This window comes from Lucilia sericata, unplaced genomic scaffold, assembly GCF_015586225.1.
Source record: "Lucilia sericata isolate MDLA Ls3-8-SP2 unplaced genomic scaffold, ASM1558622v1 Contig000184F_arrow, whole genome shotgun sequence".
NCBI lineage: Eukaryota > Metazoa > Arthropoda > Insecta > Diptera > Calliphoridae > Lucilia > Lucilia sericata.
This window is the reverse complement of record NW_023994212.1, coordinates 357037-372212: the sequence shown is the minus strand read 5'-3', so window position 1 is coordinate 372212 and position 15176 is coordinate 357037. Positions and strand designations below refer to the sequence as shown.

Sequence of the window (15176 nt, the reverse complement as noted above, 5' to 3'; positions counted from 1 at the left end):
TCTACTTAGGATTTTTATTACTAATTAATACTGAAAAGAGTATTAAGGAAAATGGTAGTCGGGTGACCTTTCAGTCTTTATATAACAATTTGTAGATAAAATATTATACAATATTTTTCGCTTAACAAATTTCAAACAAAAAATATTCCTCTCTCTTTATGTTTAATTTATTATAAATTTGATTTATGATTTCAAATCCATCTGCTTAGTTCCAAATGTTAATTTAAATATCAAATTTTTTTGTGTGTGTGTTTTCAACATTTTGTTAGGCAAACATGACACAGAATTTTAACACATCAAACTTTTCAACGTTGGCATTAGCATTAGAAAACCTCATCTTTATCCTGCTCATCATCATATCACATTGCTAGAAATAAACATAAATACACAATCTCACACAGATACTTACAGACACATAATCGCCAGATTAATGTGTCCAAAACAAGAACATTTTAGTAATAACCCTGCTGGACAATATTTTCCCCAAATGTCTCACAACTTGGTTTGGCTCAACTTGGTATGATTGTAAAGGAAAGTTTTAGTTCAGTTCTAGTTCAATTCTAGTTCAGTTCTAGTTCAGTTCTAGTTCAGTTCTAGTTCAGTTCTAGTTCAGTTCTAGTTCAGTTCTAGTTCAGTTCTAGTTCAGTTCTAGTTCAGTTCTAGTTCAGTTCTAGTTCAGTTCTAGTTCAGTTCTAGTTCAGTTCTAGTTCAGTTCTAGTTCAGTTCTAGTTCAGTTCTAGTTCAGTTCTAGTTCAGTTCTAGTTCAGTTCTAGTTCAGTTCTAGTTCAGTTCTAGTTCAGTTCTAGTTCAGTTCTAGTTCAGTTCTAGTTCAGTTCTAGTTCAGTTCTAGTTCAGTTCTAGTTCAGTTCTAGTTCAGTTCTAGTTCAGTTCTAGTTCAGTTCTAGTTCAGTTCTAGTTCAGTTCTAGTTCAGTTCTAGTTCAGTTCTAGTTCAGTTCTAGTTCAGTTCTAGTTCAGTTCTAGTTCAGTTCTAGTTCAGTTCTAGTTCAGTTCTAGTTCAGTTCTAGTTCAGTTCTAGTTCAGTTCTAGTTCAGTTCTAGTTCAGTTCTAGTTCAGTTCTAGTTCTTCTAGTTCAGTTCTAGTTCAGTTCTAGTTCAGTTCTAGTTCAGTTCTAGTTCAGTTCTAGTTCAGTTCTAGTTCAGTTCTAGTTCAGTTCTAGTTCAGTTCTAGTTCAGTTCTAGTTCAGTTCTAGTTCAGTTCTAGTTCAGTTCTAGTTCAGTTCTAGTTTCAGTTCAGTTCTACTTCAGTTCTACTTCAGTTCTAGTTCAGTTCTAGTTCAGTTCTAGTTCAGTTCTAGTTCAGTTCTAGTTCAGTTCTAGTTCAGTTCTAGTTCAGTTCTAGTTCAGTTCTAGTTCAGTTCTAGTTCAGTTTCTAGTTCAGTTCTAGTTCAGTTCTAGTTCAGTTCTAGTTCAGTTCTAGTTCAGTTCTAGTTCAGTTCTAGTTCAGTTCTAGTTCAGTTCTAGTTCAGTTCTAGTTCAGTTCTAGTTCAGTTCTAGTTCAGTTCTAGTTCAGTTCTAGTTCAGTTCTAGTTCAGTTCTAGTTCAGTTCTAGTTCAGTTCTAGTTCAGTTCTAGTTCAGTTCTAGTTCAGTTCTAGTTCAGTTCTAGTTCAGTTCTAGTTCAGTTCTAGTTCAGTTCTAGTTCAGTTCTAGTTCAGTTCTAGTTCAGTTCTAGTTCAGTTCTAGTTCAGTTCTAGTTCAGTTCTAGTTCAGTTCTAGTTCAGTTCTAGTTCAGTTCTAGTTCAGTTCTAGTTCAGTTCTAGTTCAGTTCTAGTTCAGTTCTAGTTCAGTTCTAGTTCAGTTCTAGTTCAGTTTAGTTCAGTTCTAGTTCAGTTCTAGTTCAGTTCTAGTTCAGTTCTAGTTCAGTTCTAGTTCAGTTCTAGTTCAGTTCTAGTTCAGTTCTAGTTCAGTTCTAGTTCAGTTCTAGTTTCAGTTCCAGTTCAGTTCTACTTCAGTTCTACTTCAGTTCTAGTTCAGTTCTATATCATTCTTATGTCAAATCATATACAGTCTCCTCGAACAGCAGAGAAATATGTAGCGTTGAGGATTATTTTCTGTGATATGAATGTGTTGTTAAGAGAATGACACCAATATTATTCATGTGTACGAACTTTGTTCATATATCATTTTTTCATAATGAAATGGAGACGAATAAGATTGTCTTACCGCAATGTTTAGTTAAATTTTCAGACATATGTACGTCTGAAAAATAGCTTTAATATTAAACGATTTTATTACAATCTGACTGTTTAAAGACAAATGAGTGTATAAAATCTACATATCGAAAATTTAAATAGAAAATTTAATATTAAACACATTTCTCTATTAAAATGAAAAATTGAATAACCCAACTACTTTTTAAATTTGCTTTGTCACCTTTAAATTCCTATAGTATGTTGTATTTGAAATTTGAATAAAATGAAATTATAAAATATCCCACAACTTTACTTTATTGACTAGTTTTAATTAAATAGTTTTCTTAACAAACGTGCAGATAATCACTTTGTTCTATAAAATTAATAAATACCCCTGTTGTGCCAGAACCAATACTATAAAAAATTTATTTGAAATATAATGTATTTAAGCAAATGACCCCAAAATGACATAAGTCATATTATCTTCTTCTTGTTCTATTTGTTTAATCTTCACTTTAACCTATAATCAATTCAAACTTATACAAAAAAAAAAAAAAGACAGTAGACAGATGCCATCTACCCATTGATGCAACCAAGCAAAAATACCCCAGCCAACCAAACAATTAATGAACACCAACTATGCACCCACTAGGCAGCAGAACAACAACAATAATAACATCTTGTTTAAGAAAAACATTGTTTTTAAATAGGGGAAGTTGTAAGAGAGTGGAAGAAATATGACTATACGAACAATAAAAATATGAGAAAGTCTTGTTTGTGGTGGTTTAATATGTGTAGAATGAATGTTTGTATACATGTCGAAAACAGCAGCTACAAACTGTGTGTCAGAGATGGTAATACCGTAATATCAGAACAATATTTTAAATTTGTTTTTGAATATTATAAATGTTTGCTACAAACATGGATCAGCCAAAAAACGAATCAATAGGCTGGCCCATAGATAAGTAATTTTTATACTCCTTTGACTATGTGAACCTTCTAGCCACTGATGCAACTAGTACAAAGACTAGTCAATTTACTAGTTGATAGACTAGTTGACAGTCTATCCATAGACTAGTCCATATAATAGTTCAAAGGCTAGTTAGACCACCTACTATTCAATAGACATTTACTAGTCCCTAGACTAGTTTACAGTGTATCCATATACTAGTCTATAGAGTACTGCAAAAGCTAGTCCACATACTACTCTGTCTATTGAGTCCATATTCTAGTACATACATTAGTAATTAGATCAGTCACTATACTAAAGAATAGACTGCTCTATAGTCTAGTCAATAGGTTGGTCCATAGAGTAGTCGGTAGTGCAATACATACTATAGTTCACAGACTAGTAAACATTCTAGTCAATAGACTAGTTAATCCACAGTTCAATCCATTGAATAGTCCGTAGAATAGATAGATTAGGCCACAGTCTACTCCACCTCCTAGGACATAGACTTGTGCAAAAATAGTTGATAAAATAGGCCACAGGCTTGTTCATAGACTAGTCCCTATACTCGTCCATAGTGTAGACCATAGACTAGTCCATAGCCTAATCCATAGACTAGTCTACAATCTATTCATAGGTTCGTCTACCTATACGATTAGATTAAGTCAATACTATTATAATAGTCTATAGACTTGGTCTGAGTTAATGATAAATGGGCGACTCCATATACTAGTTAATAGACTAGTACATAGTCCATAGAATAGTCAATAGACTGGTCAGTAGATTAGTACATGGTATAGTCAGTGAACTAGTCTATAGACTACTACATAGACCAGACCTCCTACTAGTCAATTGAATAATCCATAGACTACTTAATAGGGGAGTCCATAGATTAGTCAATAGCTCAGTCAATAGACGTGTCTATAGACTGTCCATAGATTAGTCAATAGCTTAGTCAATAGACGTGTCTATACACAAGTCAACAAACTAGTCCTCAAGAATAGTTACAATTAAAGTTGAACAAATATTTTAACAAACAGATAAAAATAAGGTCGAAAAGTATTTCTAGTCCTTAAAACAAGAACTATTTGAAAATTTCAAGTTTCCATAACTGCTGCATGCAATTTACTGCTTTACGTAGTTGTAGATAAGAGTGGAAAACTGCTCTATATATAAGTTCAATGATTTTGTTGTTTTTAGTGTGAGAGAGAGGAAGTGCTAGGAAATAAGTAGATTGTATAAGTGTGTATTTAAGTGTAGTGGTATTAGTGATGATGTTTGCTGTCTCTATAAAATTTTATGTCCAACCATTTTGTGTTGCATTATACTTGGTGTTGTTGTATTTCCAGTTCCGTTTTTGCCCAGTTAACAAGTTGGTATTGTGTGTGTGCTTTTTTAAACTATTTATAGCTGTGCTCTAGATACTGCATAAATTTACTTACATACACATATACATTAAAATGTATGTTTGTATATGTATATATTTTTTGGCTTGTTATTGCATTGTAATGCAATTGTGCATTGTCAGTAAATTTAATTATATTGGACCGCAGAGACTGTAACTGCACCACCACCACCAACAACCGAGCATCACTATTTGTTGTAGTTGGCAATTTCAGTTTTTATCATTTGTTTTGTTTTTTTTTCTCTCTTTTACTTAAGTGTTTGCCTGAGTGTTGTTGGTTTTTTTTATTTCCTATTCATTTTTTTCTCTTTTGTTTCTGTTAATGGATTTTTTTTTTAATTTTTAATTTATTTGCATTTTTTTCTGCTTTCTGTGTGTTAATTTCTTTTCATTTTCACTCAAACTAATAAAGAGTCAACCAACCACAATGTTTTAATACAGTTATCGTAGCGTATGTGGTATATTAATTATTTATATATTTAAAAATTTCACATACGTTAAGTAGGCCCAATACTTGTTAAAACTAATATCTATTAAGCAAAAAGAGGTTTTGAAGGTTTTCTCACCCGCATTATAGTCTAGACCTTGCCCCGCCCGATTGTTATTTGTTTCGATCAATGCAGAATTTTGTCTCTGGGAAATACTTTACTTCAAAACTGGATATCAGAAAATTTGTTTCGATCAATGCAGAATTTTCTCTCTAGGAAACGTATTACTTCAAAACTCAACATCAAAACTCGATATCAAAAATTGGCTTTAGTAGTTCTTTGCGTCAAAAAATAAACAGTTTTTTTCGCGCTGAATCCATATGTTGTAAGAATGTTGGGAAGTGGTCAATATATTCAATGCATTTTACCTACGAAGGAGAACAACTCCTAATCAATTCAAAAACACCTCAACAACGTTTGTGTGAAATTTCTTTATGAAATCTCCAACAGTTCAAGAGATATCATATTATTTCGAAAACAAAAAGTCATACAATTTTTCACATTTTACATAGATAGCGTATGATTGATATTTAATTACTAACATTTATTGATAATACTCATACGCCCTAAGGTTCTATTATGGAATTACAAATCTTATAAATGTTTATCATTTTACACACTTAGCGTATGATTGATATTTAATTGCTAACATGTACTGATAATACTCATACGCCCTATGGTTCTATTATGGAATTACAAATCTTATAAATTTTTATAAACGTTTTACTTCTAAATGATTAATCTGATTAAAAAGTATTCTAAATATTAGTTTTAGAAGAGAATTTAAACTTTCGATTAAATTAATATTTAAGCAGCCTTTTAGTACAAGGAATAAACTACAAAGCGTCGAAGTTCATAAATTATTTCTCTTAAATTTAGAATAAGATTTCAAAATAAAATCCCAGTTAATTTAAACTGGACAAGGGAATATTTAACTAAAGCTGCCAGCTGTTTTTCATTAATATTTTTTTTAACTTTCAACAAACTTATTTCTTCGTTTTTTTTTTCACAATCACAAAATCTATTATCAGCACATTCTTCAGCTCAACACATGCCGGGAAAATGCCACTCATATAATATACTTTAATAAATTTAAATTAAATAGGGTAATTTAAATGTATATGTTTTAATGTATGGTATATTAAGGTGGTTGCAAAACAAATGCTGCAACTATTCCCTACAAAAAAATATAGTTTAATTCAAGCTAAGAGTAGTTTTCCTTAAAATATTGTCCTTGCCCCAATAGCAAATAGAGATGGATTGAAATTTTATTGAAAACATCAGCAGCAACTTATGTTTTGGTGTCACCCTAATATATGTATGTATATACATTTTTTGGCCTTAATCAAGTCTGCGGTTTTTGTCTCATTCAAAAGATATTGAGCAGCCACAGCGAAAAAAAAAAATATGTCAGTATTGTCAAAACATTAAAATTAATAATAGGTTTATATACAAAATCCAAAGTATACTCAAACCGGGCTGGAACTAATAACACATATATAAACTGGATAATTGCAACTGCCGCTGGTTGCTACAGCTACTACTGTTCTGTTTAATGTTTAACAGTTATTTTAAAATAAGAAAAAATATAAGCAAAAAAAAAACCTAATAAATTATAAAAATATCCTGCAGAGTGTATATGTTTGTGCGCAAGAATAAATGCGTATGTGTTTGTTTTCCATGTTCACATTTTTGCATTAGTATGTCAGCAGTAATGTTTTGTAATTTATTTGTTTTACTTAAATTTTTATGTCTGACAAAACAAATGAAAACATAAATTATATTTTTTTTTAGAAAAAAAGTTATAAATAAGTAGGAAAAGGAAATGTGAATGTTGTAAGGAAGTAGAAGTTATATGTATGTTGAGTTTTGGTTGAAAACTCGAAAGGAATTAGTTGATATGAAACTGAAAGATAATGGATGGTGACATAAAGTAACTTAAATTTTAGGTTCTTTTTTTAATTATCAAATTTAGCAGAGAAAATATTAATAATATAGCTTAAAAAATATTATTTGATTTACACAAATAGTAAAAATAGTAAAATCTCCTTCAATCTCCTTCGCAACCACATTTTTTGAGTTAACTAGATATCAGGAATTGGCTTTAGTAGTTCCTTGCTTCAAAAGATAAGCAGTTTTATTCGATATTCAGAATGCTCATAGCGAACAGTGTTTAATACTCTGAATACATTTTACCTACACCTCAGCAAATTTCTTTATGAAATCTCCAACAGTTCACGAGATATCGAATTATTTCGAAAAAAAATTCATAAAACGTACTTAGCGTATGATTGATATTTAATTGCCAACATTTATTGATAATACTCATACGACCTATGGTTTTACTATGGAATCAAAAATTTTATAAATTTCACGAGATATCAAATTATTTCGAAAACAAAAATTCATAAAAATTTTCACATTTTACGTACTTAGCGTATGATTGATATTTAATTGCTAACATTTATTTATAATACTCATACGCCTTATTGTTCTATTATGAAATTACAAATTTTATAAATTTTTATAAACATGTTACTTCGTAATGATTAATCTGATTAAAAAATATTCTAAATAAGAGTTATAGAAGAGAATTAAACCTTTTGGATAAATATCCTTCAAATTCAATAATGACTTTCAAATTCAATGTAACATACAAAGTTTTCTTTCGCAACCACATTTTTTGAGTTAGTTCAGTCTTAATTATTTTATTTAAATTTTATATTATACACGAGTGGCATTTTCGCGGCATGTGCTGAGTTGAAGAATGTGTTCATAATAGGTTTTGTGGTTGTGAAAAAAAATTAATAAATTTAGAATTAAGTGTGATGGAAATGAACAAAAAAGTGCTGCCAACTTTAGTTAAATATTCAACAAAAAATTTTATAAAAATTAAATAATATGCTTTTGATTTAAAAAACTTATTATAATGTTGTTCAAAATTTAAGAAAACTGATATATCTGTTAGCTTAACGCTAGTTTTTCTAAAACCTTAAATTGTCCTCTATAATTGTATAAATTTTTTAAGTCAAAATAACCATTTTGTAGTTTTACATTTACAATTTGATATGGTTTGCAATTCCATAATAGAACTATGGGGCGTATGACTATTATCAAAACATGTTAGAAATTAAATAACAATCATACGCTTAGTATGTTGTTGTGCAGAGAATTTATATAAGGGCAATTTCGTGTCAATTGACCCAACTCAAAAAATCCATTGGGATGAAATAATTTGCACGATTAGTACTATCGAATAGTAGGCCAGGCTCCATCGGTCAAGAACTGCCGGATATAGAGGAGATCAAAGATGGACGTTTCGGTCTTACAGGCTATTTCTTCACTGTTTCCAATTTTTTTTTAATTTTCACTGCAAATTTCATCCAAATCGATTTTTTGAGTTGGCTCACGAAATTTCCCTTAAATTTACAAAAAATGATTTAAAAGCTGCTATTAAACTTATATGATTAGCAATTCCATAATAGTACTATGGGACGTATAAGTATTCTTAAAAGATGTTAGAAATTAAATAACGATCATACGTTTAGTATGTAAAATGTGATTTTTTTATGAATTTTAAAAACAAATCTTGACATCTTTTAGCAATTTTAGCGATTTAAGATTGTTTTAAATGTACAGCCCTGAAAACTTTATTTAATGAGATACTGGCTTATCTAAAAAAAAACATTTGTAAACAACTGAGGACTAGTATATGGGTTAGGTAATACAGTATTCAGTAGACTAGTCCATAGATTAGTTAGTTTATAGGCTATTGCTGATTAGTCAACAGACTTGTTTATAGGTTAGTGAATATTATATTAATAAGACTAGTTCAAGGACTAATCTATAGGCAAATAAAATAAAATATGTCAAAAACTAGGATTTAAATTAGTTCATAAACTAGCTCATTAGTTAACAAGCTAACCTATAGTATATAGACTAGCCAATAGACTGTTCCATAGACAACTCTATGTACTAATGAATGTACTTGTCTGTAGTCAAATCAGCTTATCTTTACATTCATAGACTAATCAATAGAATATTCTTTGGACTATTACATAAACTAGTCGACGGCTAGCCCATATACTGGTCTTTAAACTAGTTTATAGACTACCCAATGCACCACTTTATGGACTAGTTCCAAGGCTAGCCAATAACGTACTTCATAGAACTAGTCTATATACTAGTTCACAGGCTAACACATACCTTCGTCTTTAGACAAGTTCATAGACTAGCACACAGACTGCTCTATGTATCTTTAGACTAATTCATAGACCAGTCAATAGACTACTCTTTGGAGTATTAAATAAACTTATTGGACGGCTAGCCAAAAACTGGTCTTCAAACTCTGGACTAGTTCAAAGACCAGCCAGTAAACTGCTCCATGAAACTATTGTATAGACTAGTTCAGAGGCTAACACATACCTTCGTCTTTGGACTAGTTCATAGACAAGCAAATACTTAGACGGCTCAGTAGACAACTTCATGGACTAGCCTATAGACTATTTTACAGTCTATCCCGTAAACTAATCCATATACTATTTAATATACTGCTTCATAGGCTAGACATTACACAAGCCCATAGACAAGTTCGTAGACTAATCTTTAAACTTGTCCATATAATATATATTATACTGGTCCATGGAATAGTCAAGAAAATACCCCATCGACTAGGTAGCAGACTGGTACACGAAGTAGTCAATACAATGGTCCATGATATAGTCAAGAGAGACATAGGCTAGGCAATAGACTGATAAATGGAATAGTCAATAAAATGGTCCAATTTACCAGTCAATAGACTAGTTCATAGTTCATAGACTCGTCAATAGAATTAAAAATCTACAGTATGGCAAATAGTGAAATTTTATTTATTTTTAAATTTAAAAAAAATAATTCATGCCAATAAATAAAATTTTACCATTTAAACAATTTTATTGAAAATATTTCTCACCAACACGTTCAGTTCTACAGCATTTTAAGCATACAACAGCAACAAAATGTTTCAAAATATTTGCAATTTCTAAATAAGATTGATTTTATTTATCAATAGAAATTGTATAGTTACTCCCAACTCATGTACAACTTCCCAAAAAAACACATATTCACTGTTTTTTTATGGCAAAAAAAAAGAAATACAAATCAATCATAAAATTCTTTTTTCAACTTCAATATGTGGAATTGTTATTTGTGTTAAAACATATTTAACCTAAATATTGCAGCGATTGGTATTTGTTCAATCAACACATAGCATCAATGCTAGAGCAAACTATTCAAATTTGCCCAGCAATTCGGGGAGAATTGTCATGAATTAGGGATTATATGTTACATTTAAGAGGAAATCAAACTTGATTTCGGTAACAAATCGAAACAATTAAATCTGCAATAGATTGCTTATGGCGGTTCAAATATATAAAGCCTTTACTTTGACTACTTTGTGGATTACTAAGGGACTACTAAAGTGAAAATTGGTATCCCTCTGGTCTATTAAGAAACTCTAAAGTGACGACAATATCCTTTATGCATTACAATGAGTGCTAACAACTTCCATTTTAAAGATAATATATGCGATACTTGACTCTTTAGAGAAGCAACTGGGACGAAATATAAAAAGACAACACTCTCACACATCAGGACGATGACAGCACATGACATTTGTATGCTCTACAATGTCAATAATACTATCAATTGAATACAACAGAACAATGCAAAATATACATAAGTTCACCAAATCTCTATAAATGGTTTTTCTCTTTTTTATATAACATTTTGTTCTTTCTTTCAACCAAATGCTACAATATGAACAATGCAACTTTATATAAGACCCCATCATCAAATATAATAGTTGATGTCAGCAAAAGATATTTGATAAGGGAGAGCAAGAAATAAAAAAACAAATAAATAAGTTATTGAACATTTCATATTCGTTTTACATTAAAAAAAAAAAAAAAACTCTAAAACTATTTAAAATTTTAAAAATTTAATATATTTCCCCAATTTTTTCTTTCTCTTCTACTTACAGTGGTTGGTTAGGCAGTGCCAAAGGTTGGTTGGGTAGTGCTTCAATACCTTCAATGCCGGCCATGCCTTCAATGCCCTCTATGCCATCGATGCCAGCTATGCCTTCAATACCCAATATACCCGGTTTACGTAAAGGCGCTGAAGGTGAACCCGGTGCCGAGGGTGATGCTGCTGCCGCTGCTGCTGCTGGTACAGCAAATGCTGCTGCTGCTGGTGAAGAAGATGACAAATCGAGGTACCTTAGGTATGGGCCCCACAACTTGGTTAATGAGGAAATTTTGGTATTTTTTTGAAATTAACAAAAAAAAATGTTAAAAACCTGCAAAAGTTTGTGTTTACAAATGAAAGTTGATAAATTTTCAAGAATTTAACACACAACGTTTGAATATGTTGAACAACTTTAAACAGGATGTTGTTTTGTCTAATGGACGAGTTATTGTTTTGAACGAATTTTTTTATTAATTTAATTAATATTTACAAAGGTTTTAATTTTGTTTTTAAAATGGAATTTGTAAGTAATTTAAAATGAGGAAAATATAATTGATATTACTCAGAAGTACTAAAGGAACAACTTATCAGGAAATTATTTCAATTGATAACCTATTTTTAAACATGTTTTCCAGAATTCTATATTTTTAGATACAATTTCTATTCTATTTAATTTCTAGTCCAGTTCTTGTTAAGTTCTAGTTCAGTTCTAGTTCAGATCTACTTCCGTTCTAGTTCAGTTCTAGTTCAGTTCTAGTTCAATTCTAGTTCAGTTCTAGTTCAGTTCTAGTTCAGTTCTAGTTCAGTCAGTTCAGTAGTTCAGTTCTAGTTCAGTTCTAGTTCAGTTCTAGTTGTTCTAGTTCAGTTCTAGTTCAGTTCTAGTTCAGTTCTAGTTCAGTTCTAGTTCAGTTCTAGTTCAGTTCTAGTTCAGTTCTAGTTCAGTTCTAGTTCAGTTCTAGTTCAGTTCTAGTTCAGTTCTAGTTCAGTTCTAGTTCAGTTCTAGTTCAGTTCTAGTTCAGTTCTAGTTCAGTTCTAGTTGAGTTCTAGTTGAGTTCTAGTTCAGTTCTAGTTCAGTTCTAGTTCAGTTCTAGTTCAGTTCTAGTTCAGTTCTAGTTCAGTTGTAGGTCAGTTCTAGTTCAGTTCTAGTTCAGTTCTAGTTCAGTTCTAGTTCAGTTCTAGTTCAGTTCTAGTTCAGTTCTAGTTCAGTTCTAGTTCAGTTCTAGTTCAGTTCTAGTTCAGTTCTAGTTCAGTTCTAGTTCAGTTCTAGTTCAGTTCTAGTTCAGTTCAGTCAGTTCAGTTCTAGTTCAGTTCTAGTTCAGTTCTAGTTCAGTTCTAGTTCAGTTCTAGTTCAGTTCAGTCTAGTTCAGTAGTCTAGTTCAATTTCTAGTTCAGTTCGGTTCAGTTCTAGTTCAGTTCTAGTTCAGTTCTAGTTCAGTTCTAGTTCAGTTCTAGTTCAGTTCTAGTTCAGTTCTAGTTCAGTTCTAGTTCAGTTCTAGTTCAGTTCTAGTTCAGTCTAGTTCAGTTCTAGTTCAGTTCTAGTTCAGTTCTAGTTCAGTTCTAGTTCAGTTCTAGTCAGTTCTAGTTCAGTTCTAGTTCAGTTCTAGTTCTAGTTCTAGTTCAGTTCTAGTTCAGTTCTAGTTCAGTTCTAGTTCAGTTCTAGTTCAGTTCTAGTTCAGTTCTAGTTCAGTTCTAGTTCAGTTCTAGTTCAGTTCTAGTTCAGTTCTAGTTCAGTTCTAGTTCAGTTCTAGTTCAGTTCTAGTTCAGTTCTAGTTCAGTTCTAGTTCAGTTCTAGTTCAGTTCTAGTTCAGTTCTAGTTCAGTTCTAGTTCAGTTCTAGTTCAGTTCTAGTTCAGTTCTAGTTCATTCAGTCGTTCTAGTTCAGTTCTAGTCAGTTCTAGTTCAGTTCTAGTTCAGTTCTAGTTCAGTTCTAGTTCAGTTCTAGTTCAGTTCTAGTTCAGTTTCTAGTTCAGTTCTAGTTCAGTTCTAGTTCAGTTCTAGTTCAGTTCTAGTTCAGTTCTAGTTCAGTTCTAGTTCAGTTCTAGTTCAGTTCTAGTTCAGTTCTAGTTCAGTTCTAGTTCAGTTCTAGTTCAGTTTCTAGTTCAGTTCTAGTTCAGTTCTAGTTCAGTTCTAGTTCAGTTCTAGTTCAGTTCTAGTTCAGTTCTAGTTCAGTTCTAGTTCAGTTCTAGTTCAGTTCTAGTTCAGTTCTAGTTCAGTTCTAGTTCAGTTCTAGTTCAGTTCTAGTTCAGTTCTAGTTCAGTTCTAGTTCAGTTCTAGTTCAGTTCTAGTTCAGTTCTAGTTCAGTTCTAGTTCAGTTCTAGTTCAGTTCTAGTTCAGTTCTAGTTCAGTTCTAGTTCAGTTCTAGTTCAGTTCTAGTTCAGTTCTAGTTCAGTTCTAGTTCAGTTCTAGTTCAGTTCTAGTTCAGTTCTAGTTCAGTTCTAGTTCAGTTCTAGTTCAGTTCTAGTTCAGTTCTAGTTCAGTTCTAGTTCAGTTCTAGTTCAGTTCTAGTTCAGTTCTAGTTCAGTTCTAGTTCAGTTCTAGTTCAGTTCTAGTTCAGTTCTAGTTCAGTTCCAGTTCCAGTTCAGTTCTAGTTCTAGTTCAGTTCTAGTTCAGCCCATGGAATAATCGATTGACTAGTCTGCAATCTATTGACATGTCCATGAACTAGTTCAGTTCTAGTTCAGTTCTAGTTCAGTTCTAGTTCAGTTCTAGTTCAGTTGTAGTTCAGTTCTAGTTCAGTTCTAGTTCAGTTCTAGTTCAGTTCTAGTTCAGTTCTAGTTCAGTTCTAGTTCAGTTCTAGTTCAGTTCTAGTTCAGTTCTAGTTCAGTTCTAGTTCAGTTCTAGTTCAGTTCTAGTTCAGTTCTAGTTCAGTTCTAGTTCAGTTCTAGTTCAGTTCTAGTTCAGTTCCAGTTCAGTTCTAGTTCAGTTCTAGTTCAGTTCTAGTTCAGTTCCAGTTCAGTTCTAGTTCTAGTTCAGTTCTAGTTCAGTTCTAGTTCAGTTCTAGTTCAGTTCTAGTTCAGTTCTAGTTCAGCCCATGGAATAATCGATTGACTAGTCTGCAATCCATTGACATGTCCATGAACTAGATTTGACCCCGCAAGAAAATTAATAAAACGTTCTTTATTTTAAAGAACACTTTTTATGAAATAATTGTATAATTCGGTTAGATACAATATTCATGGTAATCTGAATAATATTAATTTATATCCCATGACTTTTAAATTACCACAAATTTCTTAACCAATTTAATGTTTCAGGTTAACAATATAGTAGTTAGTTTTGAGTTCGTTTTATTCAAACTCAATTTATTTTCTTTTAAATTTTTATTTTTTATAAAAAAAAAATTAAGTGCTTTTAAGCTTTAATCACAATTATTTTTATATTTAGCATTTGAAAAGTTCGTACTAACCCACACTTGTTTTGAAAAACAAAAAAGCATTTATTGTTGGTTTGAAATTAACAATAATTAAACAGTTTATTTAACAGTTTCTTAACACTACTAATATAAAAAAAAAAACAATTTTTAAGTTGAACTTTTCTTTAATTACTTTTTAAACTTATAACTTGTTACATATATTTTTCTCTTTAAACTTAACAAATACTAACCAACTTTTACCATAATATTTCTATAAAATACTTTTTCTTATTAAATAACAAAACAATAACACATTTTAAATTTAAATTTATAATAAATCTCACCTTTCTATTTAAAAAAAATATTAACCGACAAAAGTATTTAAACACCCATATAAGTTATATTAAGATTTTAAGTTTTTTTATATTTTTATACTGTATATACTAAACCTTTATTAAGGGTTTCATAAAATTATTATATCTTTTATATAAACAGGTAAGTTTTTTTAACACATTTAATTAATAATTTGTTCTTAAATCACCGAGATTTTATGAAACCCTTAATATGTATTTAAAAAAAAATCATCACATTTAACTCATTTCATAAAATGTTTGTTTAAAGTTCTTATAATTTTAGTTTTTATTTACATTTTTTGTTATAATAGTTTTAGTTTAGTTTTATTAACTCCTGTTATATTTTAAATTTTATCAAATCAACTCATTCAACTCGTTACAATTTTAAGTAAAGATTTTTCTTTAAAAAAAACTAGCAAACCAAATATCAGTTTCCATCATTCAATAGTTGCGGCCCATCAAAACCACCACGT

The 15176-nt window shown here is 30.8% G+C and overlaps 1 protein-coding gene across 15 annotated transcripts in view; it reads left to right on the top strand.

Annotated features, from left to right (window-relative positions):
• LOC119601658 (synapse-associated protein of 47 kDa) overlaps positions 1-15176 on the top strand; it is a 117707-nt gene that overhangs the window by 70681 nt on the left and 31850 nt on the right. For 12 of the 15 annotated variants that reach the window (XM_037952744.1, XM_037952737.1, XM_037952735.1 and 9 more), the window contains one exon: positions 11013-11255. In XM_037952744.1, coding sequence (XP_037808672.1) covers positions 11013-11255 — 243 coding nt within the window. The remainder of the gene's footprint in view (positions 1-11012; positions 11256-15176) is intronic. The other 3 variants (XM_037952743.1, XM_037952741.1, XM_037952747.1) reach the window with 1 other exon arrangement.